This window comes from Eupeodes corollae, chromosome 1 (genome assembly GCF_945859685.1).
Source record: "Eupeodes corollae chromosome 1, idEupCoro1.1, whole genome shotgun sequence".
NCBI classification, from domain to species: Eukaryota; Metazoa; Arthropoda; class Insecta; order Diptera; family Syrphidae; genus Eupeodes; species Eupeodes corollae.
In genome coordinates, this window is record NC_079147.1 from 129,402,605 (window position 1) to 129,425,899 (window position 23,295).

General features: G+C 32.0%; 2 protein-coding genes across 4 annotated transcripts in view; both read right to left on the reverse strand.

Annotated features, from left to right (window-relative positions):
- The window catches only part of LOC129953659 (A disintegrin and metalloproteinase with thrombospondin motifs 9), a 161,069-nt gene extending 155,822 nt beyond the window's left edge, over positions 1 to 5,247 (reverse strand). For 2 of the 3 annotated variants that reach the window (XM_056066985.1, XM_056066984.1), the window contains exon 1: positions 4,593 to 5,245. In XM_056066985.1, the coding sequence (XP_055922960.1) occupies positions 4,593 to 4,598 (6 nt within the window). In that variant the 5' untranslated portion in view covers positions 4,599 to 5,245. Of the gene's footprint in view, positions 1 to 4,592 lie in introns of all 3 variants that reach the window. The other variant, XM_056066989.1, reaches the window with a different exon arrangement.
- A 10,539-nt stretch (positions 5,248 to 15,786) lies between these two features.
- Positions 15,787 to 18,617, reverse strand: LOC129941893 (protein SEC13 homolog). The gene is made up of 2 exons (XM_056050662.1): positions 18,223 to 18,617; positions 15,787 to 16,450 (listed from the first exon to the last, which is right to left on the reverse strand). The coding sequence occupies exons 1-2, from the start codon at positions 18,507 to 18,509 to the stop codon at positions 15,859 to 15,861; spliced, it is 879 nt and encodes a 292-aa protein (XP_055906637.1). The 5' UTR covers positions 18,510 to 18,617; the 3' UTR covers positions 15,787 to 15,858.
- Between the last annotated feature and the right edge of the window lie 4,678 nt (positions 18,618 to 23,295).

Consider the following 23,295-nt stretch of genomic DNA (forward strand, 5'->3'; position numbering starts at 1 on the left):
AAAATAGCATAAACGACTAAACTTTAGACTTTAGACTGTTTATGTAAACTCAAATTTTTCACTTTGAGGTAAAGGTAAAGCTTTCTACGCATAGAATCGTAGAAAGCAATCAAGACTGGAAATAGCATCAAACATAATTGCATCAAACATAATTTCATCAAACATAATTGCATCAAACATAATTACATCAAACATAATTGCATCAAACATAATTGTATCAAACATAATTGCATCAAACATAATTACACAAACATAATGGCGTCAAACATATTTGCATCAAACATTATTGCATCAAACATAATTGCATCAAACATAACAAACATAATTGCATGAAACATAATTGCATCAAACATAATTGCATCAAACATAATTGCATCAAACATAATCATCATCATTGCATCAAACATAATTGCACAAACATAATTGCATCAAACATAATTGCATCAAACATATTTGCATAAAACATATTTGCATCAAACATAATTGTATCAAACATTATTGCATCAAACATAATTGCATCAAACATAATTGCATCAAACGTAATTGAATCAAAAATAATAGCAATAAACATAATTGCACAAACATAATGGCATCAAACATAATTGCATCAAAAATAATTGCATCAAACATAATTGCATCAACCATTATTGCATCAAACATAATTGCATCAAACATAATTGCATCAAACATAATTGCATGAAACATAATTGCATGAAACATAATTACGTCAAACATAATTGCATCAAACATCATTGCATCAAACATAATCATCATCATTGCATCAAACATAATTGCATGAAACATAATTGCACAAACATAATTGCATCAAACATAATTGCACCAAACATATTTGCATAAAACATATTTGGGCACGAGTACGATAACTTTGGCGCCGAGATATAATAACGGTTTTTGGTAGAGGGGCTTAATACAAGCATTTTTTACTATGGGAGGGGGGGGTCTATCTCCCCCCGTTTAGGCGGTAGGGGCAATTTAAAAAAACATGTACTTTAAATGGAAAAAAAATAATTAAAAAATAACGGTAATACTTACAATTAAGTATTATACCTTTTTTTAAAGCCAACACTTGTGTCTAGTAGCTTGTTTTTAAATCAAGTCAAAACTATGCATAGTTTGCGAAAAACACTGTTTTAAACTCAAAATTTGGTAAAAAAAAAAGTTAAAAATATGGTTTAGAGTGTAATATTTCAAAACTTTTAGATTATCTACAATTTTTTTTTTTAGAATACATTGCCCTTATTTATTTTTGATCGAAAACTGAAAACTAGATGATTTTATGTCTTTTAGTTTTTGAGAAAATTGCAAGTTGGAGTGCGTGCAAAGTGAGGAGGGAGCAAGGTTCGGTGAGTGCAAGATGAGGTGCATTCAAAGTTTTTTTTGCATTTAAATAAGCTGAATTAAAAAATAATTGATATTATATACATAAACATATGTACATATATGTCATGTCCATTTCAATCTCTTTTTTTCTAAATATACCGTTAGGTACTTGACAAAAACTTTAACATTTAATATATTTGAGCATAAAAATGTATTGCATTATAAAAAAATTTGCATTACCTTTACAACAACACAACGGAAGCAAATTCTCGTAGTTTCTTAACATGCACATATGTTTATGTCATACATAAATATGCATATAACTATGTACACACATATAATGCAGCCATAGTAAAAAGTATGTACCTATATAGTTAGATCATAAATAACAAGAGGAAGCATTTGATGTTTAACCGTTTTTTTTAACAAGTTTGGTGCAGGTTATTGTTTACCAAAGCCATTCTCCATTTAACGTTTGAATAAGTCGGATTCCCTTTTTAAAAATGGCGGCTAAACATCCACTTCTTCACCCAAAATTAAATAATTTTTCGATTTTTTGTTCGTTTGGGGATTTGGTATCAACAAACGAAAAAAGTTTCGCGTTTTTGGAAGAAATCGGGTTAATTCCCTCCAAAACGACTACTCCACCTCTGTGTTGTGATATTTTAATGACCGTGGAAAATTCAAAAAGATCAAAGTTCGGTTGGTTTTGGCGATGTTCAAAAAAGGGCTCAAAAAGAAAAGGTGACAAAACTTGTAGAAATACAATCAACCCATCAATAGGAACATTTTTCCATGGCCCTCAATGTCGGCTAGAGATAAATGAAGTGCTTGCTATAATTATCTCTTTTGTGATTAAAATGCCTGTAAACATGGTTTTCCAGGTAATTAATTAAATCTTAAGCTACAATTTAAGGATTTTGTTTTAAATATTTTCGTAAATTCTCAAATTAGCAATTAATCGCTTGGCGAAATCACGACAATAAAGATAAATTAAGTAAATCTACCATCATAGATTACTATAATTATTGTCGGGAAATAGCCGAAATAATATCCTCCCATATTGATATTAATATTGGCGGTGAAGAAAAAACGGTTCAAATCGATGAAACATTTTTAACGAAAAGAAAATACCACAAAGGCCGTGTCACAGAACAGATGACAATTGTAGTGTTGGGGCTATATTGCAAAGAAGATAAAGTCGGACGTTTCTTTAAAGTCAATTCCAAATGTAGGGAAGATTTGTGGCCTTATATTCATAAATATGATAACCCCAATACAAGTCGTATCTGTACCGACAGCGCACGCCAATACATAGGTGTTGAAAAATTATTCTCCAGTTCTACTAGTCATGGCGTAACAAACCACAGCAAAGGCGAATATGTCGACAAAGCCGATAAGACTAACACAATAAACGATCTAGAAAATCAAAATAAACTTCTGAAAAAAACAATTTTATGCCGCAAAACCACACTCCACATCCATCAATATATGGCACTTTTCTTTTATAGAAAATATTGCCTTGAAAAAAAATATAAAGACGATTTGGGATCCCAAATAATGGAATTCTTACTAGATATGAAAAAAGTATACCCATGTTTGGTTAATGGACAAGAAAGTGTAGGTCTGCAACTAAAGCACTTCGACCCTCCCGACGTTTGCAGTGAACACCTAGAAGATGTGTTACCGCCAAAACAACCACGGCTCTTGACCATCAATGACGAACTTAACGAACTCCACAGTGACACTAGTACGGACGATGAATTCATTGACGAGACTTACATACCTTCAACACATTGAAAATTAAAGTGACTATTTTTCAATAACTCCTGACTTACTTAAAAACTAACTGACTGGGACGCGGAATGCAATGCAATTCTACCTCCTCGTGGTGCATTCTGGGTTATGCTAAATGAATTGCTTTACTTGACTCACAAAATGACCTAATCTTTAACAATTATCCTGAAAGTAAATACCAAAAAAACTCTTTAAAAAGTAGTTTTAAAAACCCCAAAACCAAAATAAAACAACAATCACATATGTAGGTATATACGAAATTTCTAATGCAAACAGTAAGATGCCTGCAACCCCCCTGCTTGGGCTCACTATAGGATTTGGGGTGGGTGCGAGTTAGGGTGGGTGCAAGGTGGAGAGGGTGAAAGGTTCGGTGAGTGCATGCAAAATTTCATATGCATCTAAATAAACTGGATATAAAAAAAGTAATTTAATTGAAATATTTTGTTTTGGTAATTTTCAATTTTCTCAAAAACTAGAAGACATAGAAACATCTAGTTTTCAGTTTTCGTTAAAAAATAAATAAGGGCAATGTATTCTAAAAAAAAAAATTGTAGATAATCTAAAAGTTTCGAAATATTACACTCTAAACCATATTTTTAACTTTTTTTTTGACCAAATTTTGAGTTTAAAACAGTGTTTTTCGCAAACTATGCATAATTTTGACTTGATTTAAAATCAAGCTACTAGACACAAGTGTTGGCTTTAAAAAAAGGTATAATACTTAATTGTAAGTATTACCGTTATTTTTTAATTATTTTGTTTCCATTTAAAGTACATGTTTTTTAAATTGCCCCTACCGCCTAAACGGGGGGAGATAGACCCCCCCCTCCCATAGTAAAAAATGCTTGTATTAAGCCCCTCTACCAAAAACCGTTATTATATCTCGGCGCCAAAGTTATCGTACTCTCCCCCATATTTGCATCAAACATAATTGTATCAAACATTATTGCATCAAACATAATTGCATCAAACATAATTTCATCAAACATAATTGCATCAAACATAAGTACAACAAACATGATTGCATCAAACATAATTGCATCAAACAAAATTGTATCAAACATAATTGTATCAAACATCATTACATCAAACATAATTGCATCAAATATATTTGGATCAAATATAATTGCATCAAACATAATCATCATCATCATCATTGCATCAAACATAATTGCATCAAACATAACTGCATCAAACAAAATTGCACAAACATGATTGCATCAAACATAATTGCATCAAACATATTTGCATCAAACATATTTGCATCAAACATCATTGCTTCAAACATAATTGAATAAATTAAATGAAGACAATAAACTCGTAAATACATGCATTATAAATGACAAATGCATGTATGTATGTATATTCACATGCATTCATAAAATTGCATTAATTATATAGGTATACTTTTTTTTAATTATAATTTTCAAATATGCAATAATTAAGCTACTTACCGCCATATGTTTACAAGTTTTTGGATTATGACTGTCACTGTTGGTTTTGGTATGCACATATTTATTCTGTTTGCATTCCTTTCATGCAAACTTACTATGTATAATTATCGAATATGCAATCTTAACTTTTACTTTGAAAAAAATACTCTCTTGTGTTTACTTGCGGAACACAACAAATTCCCAAACACTAAATTTATCACTTGGACCCCTCCTCCCGCCAAATTTGTATTCACATATATTTCAAACAATTATAAACTTGAGAAATAAACGACCATACATTCACTTCACAAAATATTTTGTTGTGATGATAAACTTTGTGTAGATACTTTTCTGATGATTAAAACAAATATTCTCATTACCAATAAATGATATTTCAATTATTGAATTTTATTGTACTATTTTGTTTATCTGCTTTTATAAAATAATCAATGTCAAAAAATAAGAAATCAACTTCAATATTCTTGTTTCTTGGTCCGGAATACACAACAAAATACATATGTACTTCTAATATATATCATACACGAGAGTAGTTTGTACAATGGGCTGAACCAGACAAGAGCAGAGAACTTGAATGAAAAATATTATAAAATGGCAAGCAAAGAATGTGGTTGTGAAAATGGAAAAGAAAAAGGCAGACGTTAATTTTATGTTCAGCTCTTTAAGTATGTTCTGCGACTATCGAATCACATTAACACAATTATAGAACAATACCTGCATATATCTCTTATAAATATGTGATTCATGAGTAGAAGGGGACTCAATGTAAAATAAAAGTTATACTTAATAGTCTAAGAGGCGGCAGCAAATTTTGGGAGTGGAGTGCTAACCGAAATTCCTTGATATTAATGTGTAGACATACGCACCGTTGTATCAAATTCAATCGTCTGGCAGATTTTTTTTCAGCCGTTTTCAGGGGTAATGTTAGGAAATGGGCTTTCTCTCAATTTTGAGCTCAAAATGATAACCATATGAGTAATATATTAGGTTAAATTAGAAAAAATCGCTTGATTACTAAAAAGTGTGTCCAATCCCTCGGCTTGCCGGACGCATTTGAAGCTTTTTCAACTTAAGACCCTGAAAAGATTTTTACTGTAAGGTATAATCAAAATAATAATATCTCAAAACATCAAAAAACTTCCCCTGACTACAAAAATGTATGTATGTCCAAGACGTTTTGGTTGCAACCTTGTGTTGAAAAGTTGAAAAATGCATTTGAAAAAGCTTGAAATACGTCTTGCAAGCAGAAGACGGCAATTAAAATGTCTGGGCACACAATTTTTGTAATCAGAAGTTTTAAAGATTTTTGATGTATCATTCTTTTGGTAACATAGCACAGGAAAAAAGTTATGAGGGTTTTACATTTTTGAAAACGGAAAGATTTCTGATGTGTTGGTTATACTTTAAAGGAAAAAAGTTATCGTGGTTTTAAGTTGAAAAATGCATTTGAAAAAGCTAAAAATGCGTCTAACAAGCAGAAGGATGAAAGTAAAACGTCTTGGAAACACTTTTAAAAAACCAGGAAATTAATTCTGAGGGAATTTTAAGTTAGCAATACTTTAATGACTGGCGACTATTTTGTAAAATTTCAAGTAATTTATTTTATGTTTGCTTTGACATTTCAACATAAATAGAAAAACGCCTAAGCAACGCTTCCAAATTGTGCAAATGTATTCTGAAAATAAGGCTTTTTTTTATAAACGAATTCTGTTTAGATTAAGTCAATAAACAAGGTTATAATATAATTCTCAAGTTCGAGTATATGATGAGAAACCGTTACATCCATAAATATGTATTGTTTTGTGTGCTTTATGGGTTGGAGGAATAATTGGCCAGTCAATGAAGACTGCTTTTCGTTCATTAATTAAACAATTATGATATGGAGAAGCAACATTTATGTTATTTTGGGTTGGGTCATCTAACGCCACTTAATTATTTCTATGGTGACATATGAAGTCTCTGATCTACGATGATTCAACGAGTAATTTGGCAAAACACGTTGAAAAAAATATCGAAAAATAGTCGTATACCGAAAATCATATTTAAATTATAATATCCAATTTTCTTTCCAATAAATACAATTTTATGTTGATTAAAAAATTCTTTGTTTTATTCAATTCCAAAGTTCTATATACAGTCCCTGGCCAAATTATTAGACGCACTTTAGATTTTATGCAAAATCTCAATTTTTAGCTATTTTAATCAGGTTTTCGAATATTGTAATACATTTAAATAATTATTTTGTATACAAAATATATATATAGATTTATAAATTTTTGTATAGTATTTAAAATATATTATTTTATAGTAATACAAATTCTGCAGTGCGTCTAATAATATGGCCAGGGACTATACATATACATGGTAAATAGGGGCACATTCAGCATTGCCGTTTTCACTTGGAACGTTTGTGTGTAAGTCAATAATTTTAACTCGAAACGCTTCCTTCTCCAAATTGTAATTTGACAGAGCCTGCTAGTTTTTGATGAAAGTTTGAAGTAAACGTGATTTATTGACATTATTTGAAGAAATGTGCATTTTAACAACGTTACGTATAGCTTTAACTAATTCAGTTGGCCAGCGGTCGGTTGCGCAGAGAGAAAATTAAGGGAACAAAAATGGTGCGCGAAATATTTAAATAGTAAAGATTTTTCTTAAATCTTACAGCACCTAACTAAATTTTGTTTTTCTTTAAAATTAAAATGAGATAGAATATATTGTTAATTTTTTTATTTGACTAGTTTCAGCGAACTTAACACACAAAATAAATAAATAAATCATTAAAAAAATAAAATTAAAATAATATAAATAACAATAATATTATTTAAATAATAAATGTTTATTTACATACATATACTTTTAGAACTTGATTTCATATTCGGTTGCAGTATCGTCACCTAGATTAATTTTATTTTAATCCAAAATTGGGTCCCACATTAGGTAGTGAGATTTTATTTTTCCTATGCTCTTATGGATGTTTCACACAATTTGCCAATCCTAAGCCGTTAATAATGTATTCCGTGAGTTTACTCTTGCCTTGACAGTTGCACAAATATTTTCAATGGGATTGTTATTAGGATAATATGATGGTAAACGCAGAACCTTATGTCCCATGCCGTGAATGATGTCGTCAATCTTATGCTTTGGGTTTTATATAGCTCGGTGTCAAAATCTGTATGGTATGCGGAATATTGTTTTCGGTTAGCCTTTTATCATCTGAGTTGTCTTGTTAGCAGAAGTAATTTTTTTCTCTTCTAATTTATTGTGGTACGAGGCGTTGTCCATTACAGTAACTGAAGGTTCCATTGGCAGACATTTTTTAAGTTCATGTCGTCGTGATAGTCTCCCATTTTTGTTCCAGATTTGAATTTAAGTAAGGAGTTTGTCATGAAAACTTTTTCACCACCTGTATGCGCCATTATTAGCCTCTGTCCCTTTGAAATTGGCGTCTTCAACCCACTGCTACAGTTATCAGTCCAATCCTGTGGTCTTGTGTGTGAGCTCTTAATATAGATTTCGTCCAAATAAATAATGTTATATTCCCAGATTTGTCTTAAATTTTTTTTTAATATTATTTCTTTCACACAGAAGTTTCCGGTTGTTTTGTGTTTTTTTTGTAACTAAAACCGTTTCCTCTTCGAATCCTTTTGAGAGAAGTAATACTTAAGTTAAGCTCCAGTTCTTCCCGATGTCGTTGTCTCAACATTTTTAAGGATATCATAATTTTTTTTAACCTGGTGGAGGTTGTGCATTATACATCGAACAGCTGCGATGTCAAATTCGTCTATTATAGTTTTCCACTTTGTATGCTGTACAATTTTATTTGGTGACTGCACAACTTCTGTCTCTTCTATTCCTTAGTATCCCTTCGATTGAACGTTCAGAAATTCCAGTAGTTTCTACGGTTTGCGTAACTCACAAGATTTTCAAGAAACGAATTCTTTGTTTCTTCTATTTTGTCATTATATATCTTAACAGATATCTTACGCACCTGGCTTCCAATATGTTTTACTTTTCCGAATAAATCCATTCAAATTTTTTGTAAACGTATTTCGATTTATTACTCTTGGTTTATTTTTTTTTTAAATTCAATTGAAAACCAAACCAAATATCGTTTAAATACCTTAATACCTTGTCTAAATCCTTTTTAGAAATCGAAAGATTGTGTTAAGTTGTTTCCAACCTTTATGGAGCAGCGCGAATTCTCCATGCATAAACAGATAATTTTGGCAGGAATGCCCAGACTAGACATGGCTCTATACGGTTTGTCTCTGTAGATACTGTCATGTGTGGAATTGAAATCGATGAAAAGATGGTGAGTGTCGATTTTATATTCTTGGGTTTTTGCAGAATCTGCCGCAATGTGAATATTTGATCGTCTTTTTTGCCTAAAACCACCCTTACAATTATTTGTCAGGTTGTTGACGATGGGCTTTAGACGTTCACATATTACAGCGGAGAAGATGTTGTCAGCTATATTAAGTAAACTAATCCTTCAACATTTAGTGCAGTTTAAAGGGTCTCCTTTTTTCAGTATCGGGCAAACAATACGGAGGTTCCATTCACGATCAAAAAACATTTTTGGACTCAAAGGTCACAATACGTCCTGTCATGACATACATATCACAATCAATATAGACCGTAAGTTAGACCATATAATAGACAGATGAACGATCTTAGATATTTCAACAAGAACTGGTGTAAAGACGCAAAAAATAAGAGATCTATAGGCAGCAATGGATAGGTTTATGCCAGATCGATGTATTGCTTGAACCAATTCAGTTGGCCATTCTGCTATGCAGGTCTCCTTTAATTTTTCTGATTTACTTTGCTGAATTCTGAAAGAGACAGATAATTCCCTGTAAAAAAGAAAAAAATAAAGATAAACATTTTGGAGTAGTTGCCAATGACAGTGCTGTGATCAATGATCATACTGAAGGGTGAGTTTTGTGTATAGCTTCACCCACAGTACAATATAAATGATGTACTTTCCTTGAATAAGATATGATCATGGTTTATTCTTTTATTTTAAAGCTTGATGTCTGAAAAACTATTCCATCTATAGTGAAAGAAAAAAATTTTAGCTGTAAACTTTACTTCGAAAAATGTCAGGGCACCTATAATAAAAAAAAAAGCATATTGCAAAATGCAATTTGGTTATACATAAAAAACTACCTTTGAGCTGCGCCATTGGATTAATTGCCAAAAAAGGGATTATCGTTTATTTCTGTTTCATAATTTGTGGCCTAGTAATAGAAAGGTTCCGGGGGCGTTGTTTTTATATTATTTTATGACGTTAGTGTATGTTGGATTTTTTTTTTTTTTACCTGTGGGCTTGGGATTAATTGTAGATTAGTTTTGATTAGATAGATTAGCGTTTACGAGTACGAGGTAATAAAACAACACCGAGCTACACACAATCTAAAGCATAAGATTGACAATATCATTCACGGCATGGGACATGAGGTTCTACGTTTACCACCCTATCATCCAGATAACAATCCCATTGAAAATATTTGGGCAACTGTAAAAGCAAAAGTAGGCTCACGAAACACAACATTCAACATATTAGATGTTCAAAAATTAGCAGAGAAAGATCTTAGAACTTAATCTTGTCTGTAAATGTGTGATTTATTGGATTTTATGTGGCTTACACCACTTCTGCTTTCTGGAAACAGAAATAATTTCAAAAAACTAAGTTGGTTACACCAATAATTGAAAATACAATTTTACTTTGTATTATGACTTTCTACGTACAAAATTGTAACAAGTTATGACTTAAGACTGCTATGAAACTATTACTCTTTATCCTCATGTACGTATTCAACATTCAACTAGGCTAACGTAGAAACAGTTGTCAAGTTCTTATAAAAGTTATCGTGGGAACAAAATTTAGTAAGTCGAGTAAATCTTTCTTTTTCGCTTTACTTACGGCATTTCCTTTTGGAAACAGTAATTCGAGATCTGTGATTAATGCAAATGTTCTATTTTTAATATCACAGTTTCAAAAGCACGTCTTCGTTATTGCTGTACTTGTAAGAAATATTGAAGGGGGTCTTTTTCAAAAATTGAAGCCATTGAATATTAAGCCATTCCACTTTCGCTTTATTAACATTAATCTTTGAATTTGTTACATTTGTTTAAAATTGTTTCGTCGAAAAAATCACAAATCCATCCATCACAATAATTTTAAATTGATTCTACTTTCCTGCCGTTGCTATAACCTTATACCAGTCCACAGGGCCAAAAATATCTTTTAAATCCTTCTTTTGTTTTTCGATAAAACCAAAGTCTTAATTTTAATGGATCCTTATTTCTTGCCGCTGCTATAACCTTATACCAGTTCATGAGGCCAAAATTGTCGTTTAAATACTTCTTTTGATTTTCGATAAGAACAAAATCTTGATCACAATAGAAATTTGTGATCAATTTTATTTACAAGGCTATGCGAAACAATATATTGGCAAAAAACGGACATCTTAATATTCCTATTTTGCCCAACACACTGGTCAGTGTACATAAATAAATTTGAGGTACTCACAAAATGTTTAATATAATGCAATAAGCAGCTGCCAATTTCTTGGATACCTCTTGATCCAACCGACTCATCCCCAATATACATTTGAGCTTTGTTCTTTATCATGTCATTGATACCTAGACAATTTGTCCAAATTTGCCTCTTATTGCAGCACACACCCTTTTAAATGACTGAAGTTGGCAAGGTTTTCATAAGATCAAATGCAATTACGGAAGTGTCATTAGATTCCTTTGCTTTCGCTACATCATCTCTAATGCCATTTGTAGCCGACTGCTCTTTTCTAAGATGCAGTTCATGTCTGATTTAGCTAACTGTACAATTTTGGTCAGAAATGGCGTATGTATTTGGAATTGATTAATAAAAAAAAATGCATAATGCAGAAGTGGCGTAAGCGGGTTACGCCATTTCTGTTCTACGACAAATTGCATGCAGAAACAATGTTTCAACAATTTTGTGTAGGTTTATGAACAAATATGAGCTACGCTAAATCTGCATAGAAGGAGAATTTAATTTTGGTCATGTTAGTGTAATAAACCCCAAATTTAAAAAATGAGGGTTACGCCACTACTGCTCTCAATGCCTCATATATGAAAATAAACATTTATTATTTAAATTATGTTATTGTTATTTAAATTATTTTATTTTTATATTTATTTATTTATTTCGCTGAAATGATTCAAATAAACAAATTAAACTCATACATTATATCTCATTTTAATTTTAAAGAAAAACAAAGTTGAGTTAGGCAATGTAAGATTTAAGAAAAATCTTTACTCATTCAATATTTTGCTCACCATTTTTATAATCTTAATCCTCTCTCTGTACTACAGACCGTTGGCCAACTGAATTGGTTCAAGCTGTACTAGCATAAGCTGATCACATTAGCATTATCGGAAGACTCGGCGTGATGTCAATGGGGCGTTTTTGAGTATTAAGACAGGGCGGCAAAATGGGTTTAGTTGTTAATAAGGGCAAAAAAAGGAGATGCTATCATTAAGAAACAATGGCGGATCCATTTGGTGGGTAGGGTTATCCCCGGGAGATAATTTGTTTGTATTTTTGTAGGAATTCCCTTGAATTCAAAACTAATTGTATTGAGTATATGAAAAAAAATTGTATTTTACTTCCTACAACCACTCTTAACTAAGCACTGGACCAAGAATATTATATAAATTGGAAATTCAGCACTATTCCAAAAACTTAGCACAATTTCATCAAATTATGACGAATGGACGTTCCAGTGGGGGGTCAAATGAGATTTCATCTGAAGATTTAATAGTAATCTAACTCCAAACATTGGATTTGCTGTTAAAACCAACTAAATAAAATGTTTGTAACTAAAGTAATGCCTAAAATTATTTTCATAAAATTTGTTTCTATGAAAAACAGCAAATATTCAGGTTTTCAAGAAGAAACCTTGAATAAGAGATCGTCAATTTTATGTTAAGTTTTTAAATTCCTCCCATCTTCCATCTTATTTTTGTTTGCATATTCATAGTGAACATTGAAGTGATTTTTACTTGAGACACACTATGTACATACATACATGAACTATATGGCAAGTGTTGCATTCGTACAAAATTTCGAATCAAACATGGCATTACGATGCTAGAAAAGTCGAAAAAAGAGGGTCCAATTCCGTCCGTCTGTCTGTCTGCCGTGGCCCGTACAGCCTAAATTTAAATTATTTTTAAAACGAAAAATAACAGCAGTCCCCATACAAATTTTTTGGTTTAAGATCAAATTTTTTTTCGAAACTGAACCAACAGATTTTTTAAAACTGTCTCCAATTTGTTTTGCTTAATTAGGCTCCTTTCTACAAGAAAAGCCTTTGCTGCTTTTTGCTCTTTCCACATATTAATTACAATTTTATTTGTAAATTTATATTTTAAAAATAAAATAAATAAAAATGTTGATATTGCTCCAGAAGGGTAGCAGTCATAACACCGTTATTTTGTTTTAAAGTTTTCTCAAGAACTAATCGAACGAACTTTTGTTGAACTAACTAACATTTTTCATCCGCAGTTTTTACTCCTACTTAAAGATCATAATATTTTCTAGCATCATCTCCAATCTACGAGTAAGCAAACTGATAGCGATATTAATAATAGACTCCCGAAAATTGATTCCGTAAAAACTAAGTCAAAAAATGCCAGAAATGTACAGCGACTCAGACTCAGCACGAAGCGCGCACAAGTGGAAAGTGACCTCCCCAACTTGGAGTGCGCAACTGGAGACATCTAGCTAGGGTCTCAGCCAGATTTAGAAGTTTGTTGGGTGTGGCCCTAGTTCTCACATGAACGTAGCGCGACCTTAAGTAAGTAAGTAATAATTATAACTATAACAACAATATTATTATAATAATTATTAATTATAATTATGATGTTTATATTAAATATATTAATAAAAATAATTATAATAATACAAATTATTATTATAATAATAATACTAATGATAAATATAAACTAATACTTAATATAATTATAATACTAATAATAATGACAATTATAACAATAACAATAAAAATAAAGTATTTGAACAAGTTGTTTGTGAAAGCGTAGCATATTTTAGTAAAAATATCATTTGCGAACAGCAACATGGTTTTGTGAAAAAAAGATCAACCGTTACTAATCTCCTCACATTCTCAAGTTGATGAAGTATGTTTTCATAATCTTCACACTTTTTCGCAAACTAGCTGTAGTCACATACCTGTGCAACAGAGTACGGTCCTTGATCTTTTATCTGCGTTGAATGATGACTGCTCAGCCGGTCCTGATGGTATTCCCCCGATAATACTAAAAAAGTGTAGTAATGCTTTAGTTGAACCCCTTACGTTTTTATTCAAACTTTCTCTAAAAACAGGCAAATTTCCCAGTGTATGGAAAAAGTCATTTGTAACACCAATTTTCAAGAAAGGTAACAAGTCGGATATAAGAAACTACAGACCCATTGTAAAGCTTTCTTGCATTTCAAAGTATTTGAACAAGTTGTTGGTGAAAGCGTATCATATTTTAGTAAAAATATCATTTGCGAACAGCAACATGGTTTTGTGAAAAAAGATCAACCGTTACTAATCTCCTCACATTCTCAAACATATGTTCAAACGCTTTAAAACAAGGTTATGAAGTTGATTGTGTATACACTGAATTTTCTAAAGCTTTTGACCAACTTAGCCATGGAATTATTTTATTTAAACTTAAGGCTCATGGTTTTCCACAATTTTTCTTAGCTTGGATTAAGTCATACCTTGAAACAGCTCCTACGAGGTAAAATTTAGAAATTGTCATTCTGAACCTTTTGTTGCTCAATGTGGTGTTCCCCAGGGAAGCCATCTTGGCCCTTTTCTGTTCATCCTGTCTATTAACGATGTATCGTCATGTCTACGCTCAAGTGAACTTCTCATTTTTGCTGACGATATGAAGATTTTTAAAATAATAAAGTCCACCCATGATCGTATTCTTTTACAAGCCGATATTGATAGTTTCACATTTTGGTGTGGGAAAAATAGCCTTTTACTCAACCCTTTAAAATGCCAGACTATAACTTTCACTAAAAAACTAATCAGTAACGAATTTGACTACTGTATATCACAGCAAAAACTCTCCACATTTAAAGATTTAGGTGTATATTTCTGTTCCAACTTAGAGTTTACACATAACATTAATTTTATTGTTAATAAGGCAAGTTCTATGCTTGGTTTTATAAAACGCTGGGCAAAGGAGTTCAATGATCCCTATGTTACCCTTTCTTTGTATAATTGCCATATGCTTCGCAGGTATGGACTCCCTATTACGAAATTCATAGAAAACGTATTGAATCAATTCAACATAATTTCATTCGCTTTGCCCTAAAAGGTCTTCCTTGGGAAGATCCCTATGATCTGCCTCCCTATGAACATCGTATTCTTCTTCTTCAAATGCAATCTCTCCATCAAAGGCGTGTTAATAATGACTTAGTATTTTTTCATCAACTTATTAATGGTGAAATTGATGCACCTTATTTGCTATCTTGTGTACATTTGAATTACCGTGGCGGAACTCATCACCTGCGCACGTTTGATTTTATACATATTGACTTCCATAGAACTAACTATGGGAAGAATGAAGCTTTAAGTCGAATGAGCATTTTATATAACTTAAACTGTTCATCGATAGATTTAAATTTAAATAAGGTGGGATTAAAATCATTGTTTAGAACCAGTGCTCCACTATCGTAAACGTTCTTATTTTATTTTTTGTTCCGTAATAGTTAATTGCTAATTTTGATTTGTATTTTGTGCGTGTGTTAGGCTATATTTGTAATATTTTTTACTAACAACTAACACATGCACTTATGATGAGCCTCTGATCGTAGTTTGACGCTTGCTGTAAGACTACTACTTTCTGAAATTCTGAAGTGTAAAAAAAAAAAAAAACAATACAAATTATAATAGTAATAATAATGGTAACAATAATAATAATAATAAGAATAATAATAATAATAATAACGATAATAGTAATAATAATCAATAATAATAATAAAAAAAATAATAATAATAAATAATAATAATAACAATAATAATAATAACAATAATAATAATAATAATAATAGTAATAATAAAAAGAACAATAATAGTAATAATAATGATAACAATAATTATTTGTTCAAAAAATTTAAAACTTGAGTGAAACTTCGCATTATTTTATTTTTCAATACTTGGTTTTGACAATCATAACTAAAGGTAATTGTACTTCAATCAGTTACACAACTCCAGTAGTGATCGCTGTTTTCTTTCCACACAGATATTTTGCTATCAGCGCCGGTTACTGCCAACATCTTTCCAGTCAGGGACCAACTTACACTCCAAACGACATCATCAAAAACGTTAAGAGTAATTGATGTCCATGAAATCATGTTGTCACTTCTCCAAATAATAACATGACGATCCTGAGAAGCAGACGCTATTTGTGTTTTGCATCCTCCATAAGAAGGAGCCCATTCAACATGCCTTACCCAATCCGAATGCGCTTCCAAACGAGTTTCCTCAAACCAGCGGCCATTTCTTTCAATCCAAATTTTAACAAAGTTATCGCAACCTCCACTAGCAAGACGCTTCGTGGATTGCTTCAGTGTACCCATTGAGGCAAATGACGGGTACCATGACACGCTATTGCACCCAATGGCATGTGCGTTCGGAATTTTTTCGGAGTCCCACGAACCGTGCTCAGGATTGAAATTCAAAAACGAAATGGACCCATCAGAACTTGCACAAGCCAAAACCATGCCATATTCATGTGGTGCCCAGGAAATGGAATTTATAGATGATTCGCTGCTGTACTCATATCTATATAAAATAAGTAGATAGATTGATAGGTTTTATATAGATTATTTAACAAATTTATAAGAAGAAAATAAGAGTAATGTTTTCTTCCTGCTACACGAAGATTATGTACAGAGTAACAAGGTGGTGAAATTTACATCAGAATACGATTGTCCACTTAAACACAAATTAGTTGCTTTTATTTAAGTACATATCAATGTCAATGATTCAAAAATCGACAGTAATTTAAAAACAAAAGCACTTTTCATGACAAGAATTTTTTTTGGAGGATTTGTCAATTATAGGGGCAGTGCTTAAAAAACTTAAGATGGTACAGGCAGGGACAGAACACAAGACCTCTGGAATGACAGTCATATGCACTAACCATCACGCCAAGGGTACTACATTACTGGATAGATATGTTGAGTTTATTGCATCTTATACTTGAGTAGCTGTGATTATAGCTTGTCCAGTTTTCCATCTCAGATCTTATTTTTAGAATATCTACTTTACTATAATTTTATTATAAAAATATCGAGGTTTGTTTTGTAGAATTTGTTTTTCTGATTCTCAATTTTGTCTCTAAATAAAAACAATATTATTTCAATTCACCAAACCAACAAGATATGGATAAAAATGGGGGGCAAATTATACTAACGCAAATCACGATCCTGAATTCTTATTTTATCAAAGAGTAAGTCAATAGTGAACAACGTTGATACTAAGTCTTCCTGTATACGTAAATCTTGATTCTGGTGCTATTCATTATATCTTTAACAATAATTATTTCTGAACAAAATGCATAGAATTGACCCGATAAATATTTTAACAAAGACAGGGAATTACTAGGCTATTAATGACAATGCGATTAAGATTTTCTTTAAAGGAGATAACAACAAAAAAAAATATTCAAAACACGTTGTTTTTTAAAAATCTAAAATGTAGTTTGATGTCAATTGAGTAAAATTGCGCTGTTGGTTCCAGATGCATACATGCTATATTGCACGAAGATGAGAAGTGAAATTGCAATTGCATAACGGCGGTGAGTATTGCTTAAAGGAATTTAAATCTTTTTGTGTCAAAGGTATTCGACTGAATAACACTGTGGATTACAATCCAGAAATGAATCATATCGTTTCAATCGCACTTTAGTTGAGTCGTCGATCGTTGTACATCCAAATTATGTCAAGAATCGCTCACTTGCTGTTGGCAAATAAATACTATTCTATAAGTACTATTCTGAAATTCAGTGTAGTACCCGTGAAGTGATAGTTAGTGCAACGATGTTATGCTAGATGTCTTTTGCTCAGTTCTTGCCTGTGCCAGCTGAAGATTTTTTTAAGGGACTACGCCTTGCGAGGAATTGACTAATCTTTCTAGACCAATTATCATGAAAAGGGTTTTCTCAAATTAGCCGTTCGTATTCGGCATAATAACTATAGGTCTCTGCATCCCTGAAATGACCCGCACACAGTAATGCTTGGGATTTGTAGTCCTAGTTCTCAACTGCCTGCTGCGTCATCAAATTGATTGTTTAATTTTTTCGAAATCAGCAATAAAAATGAACACGTAAATCTTATTATTCTGGCCTATCATGAATTCAATCGTATTCGAAAAAAAAGTAATGCAAAATTTGTACTTTGTAAGGAACCGTACAATATTTATTAAGAACTAAACTATGTTTTTTTTTTTTTCATTTTCAAAAAGGTGACAGTAAAATTTACATTTATGTATGTATTTACTTGTAAAAATGCACTTTAATTTGGCAATCAGTAACTAAAAAAAATTGAACTTACGATTTCCGCCACGCAGATCCAGTTTTCTTCCAGACTATAACTTTGCGATCATATGAACACGATGCCAATACATTTCCAAATTTGGGATGTGCCCAAGAAACTTCCCAAACCGGACCCCTGTGTCCCATTAATTCCGCTACGAGAACATGCTCTTCGTTTTTTATATCAAATATTTTTACTGCATTATCTGATGCACACGTAGCTAAATAAAGGCAGTAATAATCAAGTTCAGAGCCATGAATCATCTCATTATGACATGTCTCTATTGTATTAATCAAAGAAACCATTTTAATTTATAAAAATATTGTGTCCTATTTCCATCAGTTCGAATACGGATCCGAATCCAAAGATCAATAACAATTAACAATAAGACATCCGTCAAATACACTACAAAAGACACTCATCAGAGAGTAAAAAGTAATCGAGAGATTTAAACTGCCTCGTCTCCTACCCCACCAATCCTTTTGTTTACATTTTGTATAACGTATTGAATTCCTATCGGTGTATACTTGTATTTACTTCGGGGAAAACACAAACAAAATTAAGTTCTGCGATTGTGACATTTCTCTTTGTTTGTGTTGCTAGCTAAGTAATTCTCATAAATGTCATACTTTAATTTTAATAACACCTTGTCGTTTTTATATCATGAAAAATAACTCAAATTAATTCCATCAAAAAATGGTTGTTTATTAATAAATTACCGGAAAAGTTATAACGGTTGATCGTGGTAAATTTGTAAATAGATGACAGGTACAACCAAAACAAGAAATCACGTGTTCAAAAAGAGTATAACTAACAAATGTTTTTAAGACAAGTCTGTATTTGTATGTATGACAAAGTAAATATTTTTCATATATTTATGTTATGCTAATTTCTAAAGTAATATCTTCAATATTCTTCACAAAAGTACTGTTTTAAAATAAACTGCATCGAATCATTTATATGTGTTACTATAAAAACTCGAAATATTAAAGTTCTATAATTGATCGGGAATATTTATATAAAATATCCATATCTTCTTCAATTGCGGTATCACTCGTCATTTTCTGGACCAAAATAATTGTATCTGTTATAAATTACCTATTCAATTTTTATTTCACCAAAAAAACAACTTTTCAACGTTTATGGTAAATCAGGTTTTAATTTATTTTGAATAGTATAAAGCGTTTAGCAAACAATCCATACATCTATAAATAAGCCTTTTCCGCTTTAGTAAACGGTCTATTCATTTGGTTTCTATTTAAATCACTTATTTTCAACATTTTGGAAATTTCACACTTATAAAACAGGGGTGTCATTCCGTAATTTCCGAAACGATAATCGTCAAAACGATTATCATTAACGATATCGTCAATAATTTGCTTCACGTAACTTTATCACTATCGTCTCGTTCAATCGTTTTCAGTATAAGTTCGTTGAGTATGTTTCAAATGTCAAAATGAACTCAACGAAAGATAATGCTTGTTCAATAACTTGAAAATGTTATTAAACTTGGTTTTCCTCTATGGGAAATTTTGAAAATTTGTAAAAAACGTATTGTTAATAAACATGCCAATTAATTTGTGATGTTTGTTGTTATTGTCACTTTTTGTGTTTTCATTTGTTGCTGCCGAAGATAAAACAATAATATGAAAATGTTCAATGTCTCATATTTTTGTAAATAATCTGCAGTAATAAAACCAATTTGGTCCAAGGGAAGGAAGTGAAGACTTTATTTTATCCACAGGGAACATAAATTGGCTTCAAAAATATTTTTTGTTTCCAAAACTAATTTGGATTAGTGCTTTGTGCAAGAGCGATAAAAAAATCGTTGCCTGTCGAATATAACAATGTTCCTACGCCCCGCAGTTTCAATAGTTACAACAAATTTTAATATTGAATGAATTTAACATTATGTATGTAGAACGACAACCGTCTTGCTAATTTATTGTTTATAATATCATTATAAAGCCTTCATGCAATTCCAAAACTCCAATTGTTTTATTTATTTAACAACAATTAGGAGAGATTACTAATGTTTTTTACATAAAAAAATGCGTAACCGAATTCATTGTATTATTTTGAGTTTTTATTTTCATTTTGTAACAAAACTAAACTACACCGAAACTTTTTTGCATCAATTTGTTTAGTTGTCAATGGAAATTAATAGCAGACGATACCTACTTAGCTATCGTGCAAACGCTATCGTTTTGACGATATTACTTTGACGATTATCGTCTTACGTGAAGTGAGGCTATCGTCAAAACGATATTGTCTAGCGATTATCGTTTTACGGAATGACCCCACAGGAATGGAAAAAAAGAGATGACCATATACAAATGCTTTTAATGTTTCTCCGTTGTTTTCTTTTCATGATCCTAGTTTACATTCTGTAACTCTCAAATCCACAAAATAAAGGCGATAAACACTGTGAATTGAAACAAATCATATGTGTTTTGTTGCAATGGTTTGAGCGAAAGCTAAGCGCTGCTAATAATAAAAATTATAGTAGTAGTCATGAAAAGTGCTTTCTTAAATTAGTTTTTCGTAGAAGGCTTAAAAATGTAGGTCCCCTCTACTTCAGACAATATTAAACGCGCACAAGAATGGTTCAGATTTGTTAATTCCTAGGTCCTATATCTCATTGCACTGTTGCGCCACCTAATTTATTTTACTTATTTAATGATTAAAACTGACTTCAAATAAATAATGCAAACAGATGCTGAAAGGGCGCTCAAGAAAATTGCGTGGGTAATTTTTTGATCTCATCTGGTTCTTGAGCTATGGAAAACGAAAAAAACGTCGCGAACATACGTACACACGCACGCACAGACATCTCTCTAAAAATCTTTTATTTCGACTCTAGGGACCTTGAAACGTCGAGAAATGTTAAAATTTTTAATTTGAAAAATGGGACCCATTACAATAACTTCCTATGGGAAGTTTAAAATAGAAAACACAGAAACCAATTCATCTGCACATTCACTTGCACCTAAATGCCCACACAATATTCTCATATATCAATATACAAGCAACTTCTTCTTTTCTCCTTACCGGACACCTAACAATCCAACATTTACAAAAAAAATCCAACATTATCACCTCTTTCTTCTTTTACCCCCTAAACCACGCATACAAAAAAAAGCTCCATGTCTGTTTAGGCTTTTTTATTAAGGGAAAAAATGTTTAATTTTTTCCTGCAGGGATGAGACATCTATATAAACTTATTATGTGTGCTGTTTCTTTGCTAAAGAGCTATTTAAATGACACGGGTAGATTTGGCGCTTCATGGTGGCCATTTTGTTTTGGTGACTTCTGCTAAATCTTTTGTTTATTATTTAGTTCATATGTCAAATCATCATAGCAAATTACACGATTGATCAACACGTTCAAACGATAAGAATTTATTATCAAAATGAGTATTCGTTAACGCAAACGTTGCGCACATTGCTCCCATTTTACAATAGCCGTGGTGGCCTGTTGTAGCCACCGATAAGCTAGAATTGTCCGAAGTGAAGTTGCCATTCCTGCAAGAAAAAATAAAAAAAAAATAGAAAATAATATAAAGAATACCTACAAGGCTGACCAGGAATATGGACGGAATAAGACTCCAGTCAATGGCCCTGGTCAGAATTTGCGAAAGAAAAGACTTACCTTGGGGCTTACGCATTCCAACGCAGTCTTTCTAATCCTAAATTGACTTTCGGTTTCATATTTTTTTATTTTGATTTTAATTTTTTTAAATTATTTTATTAATTTATGTTAACGCACGCGCGACGTTTACTTGTAGATTTAATGAAATGACAGAACAGATTATAGACGTAAGTTAGAAAGAGAAAGGGATCTAAAATAAGGAAAAGTAGACAAAGTAGAAAAGGATGGCGAGGTTAAGCAGTGCGACCGATATATTTCGTGGATTTTGACAAGGACGACAAGATAGAGAAAAAAACATTATTTAAATTAAAGTTTCGGTGAAATAACAAGGACAAGGGAAGGTAATAATGGTTAAAGGGTTAAGAGATAGGCTGGTGGGAAAAGAGCATGGGTTGAGATACACAAAAATTTGAAAAGAAATAGTTCGTTGAACCTTGCAATAAGCAATGAAATTAAGTATTAAGATTATAGATGAACCTCTTAAAGACAACTAGTCAAATCATTATTACTTCAGCAACATGAAAGGTACATCGTAAAAGTGTACGGAAGAGTAAAGTTTTTGTAATTGACAATTTTTGTAGTATACATTTTGTGTGTAGCTTAGTGATCCTAGGATATAATAAAAACAATTTGGAATCATAGAAGAAGAAAAATATAAAACCAACAGAAGATGAAAGACTAGCTTAAAAGAAAAAAAATCTTGAATAAAAGGAATAAGGGTGAGTTATTTAGAAATATCATTATAAAAGGAGTGGTGAAAGTACCTACGGCTTGAACTTTGTAGTGAGATTGATTTTTTTACGGCCGCTGCAGAAGCGGGTGTACGAACGCTCAGAAATGTTATAGTGTGAAGAACCAGTAAATATCAAAAGGTGCCGCGAGGCTGGAAATATTCTTATAGAGGGATGATCGGTCGACGTTCCCGGATCGACAAGTAATTTTACATACAAACAAAAATCTATCTCACCTCGGTTTTAAAATAACGCTTTAATTCTATATAACATAATTTTAATCTCCCAACCAATTGAAACACATATTTAAGACCGCAGGAGAATACTGTAGAGTGAAAATTTAATTGCGTTTATCTTCTTTTTTATTTGTTTTGTGGTGAATTGAAATTCAAGATGATGAGCTGATTGAAACATACAGGGAGGTGCGGAAAGGCGAAAAGGCATGGACTAGAGGACTTAAATTTTAGCTTCACAGACTTGAGTGGAGTTCGAAAGATGAAGCCGGTCGAACTCTAGGTTGGGTGAGTACGGCCATGCTGCAACAATAACCGCATCGTTTCCGAGGCGTGTCAGCTCCAGTGTGAATGTCATATATTCGTTGGTGGTGTATCTGGTGTTGGTGAGTCTGGTGTTGGTGGGTCTGGTGTTGGTGTGTCTGGTGTGTCTGGTGTTCTATGTCTGGTGGTGATTTGTAGGTTGTCCGTAGTGG

Coding starts and splice junctions, on each gene's coding strand:
- LOC129941893 (XM_056050662.1), bottom strand. CDS start 18,509: ATGGTTTCTTTGATTAATACAATAGAGACATGTCATAATGAGATGATT. Junction 16,451..18,222: donor GGATCTGCGTGGCGGAAATC/GTAAGTTCAATT, acceptor TATTTTATATAG/ATATGAGTACAGCAGCGAAT.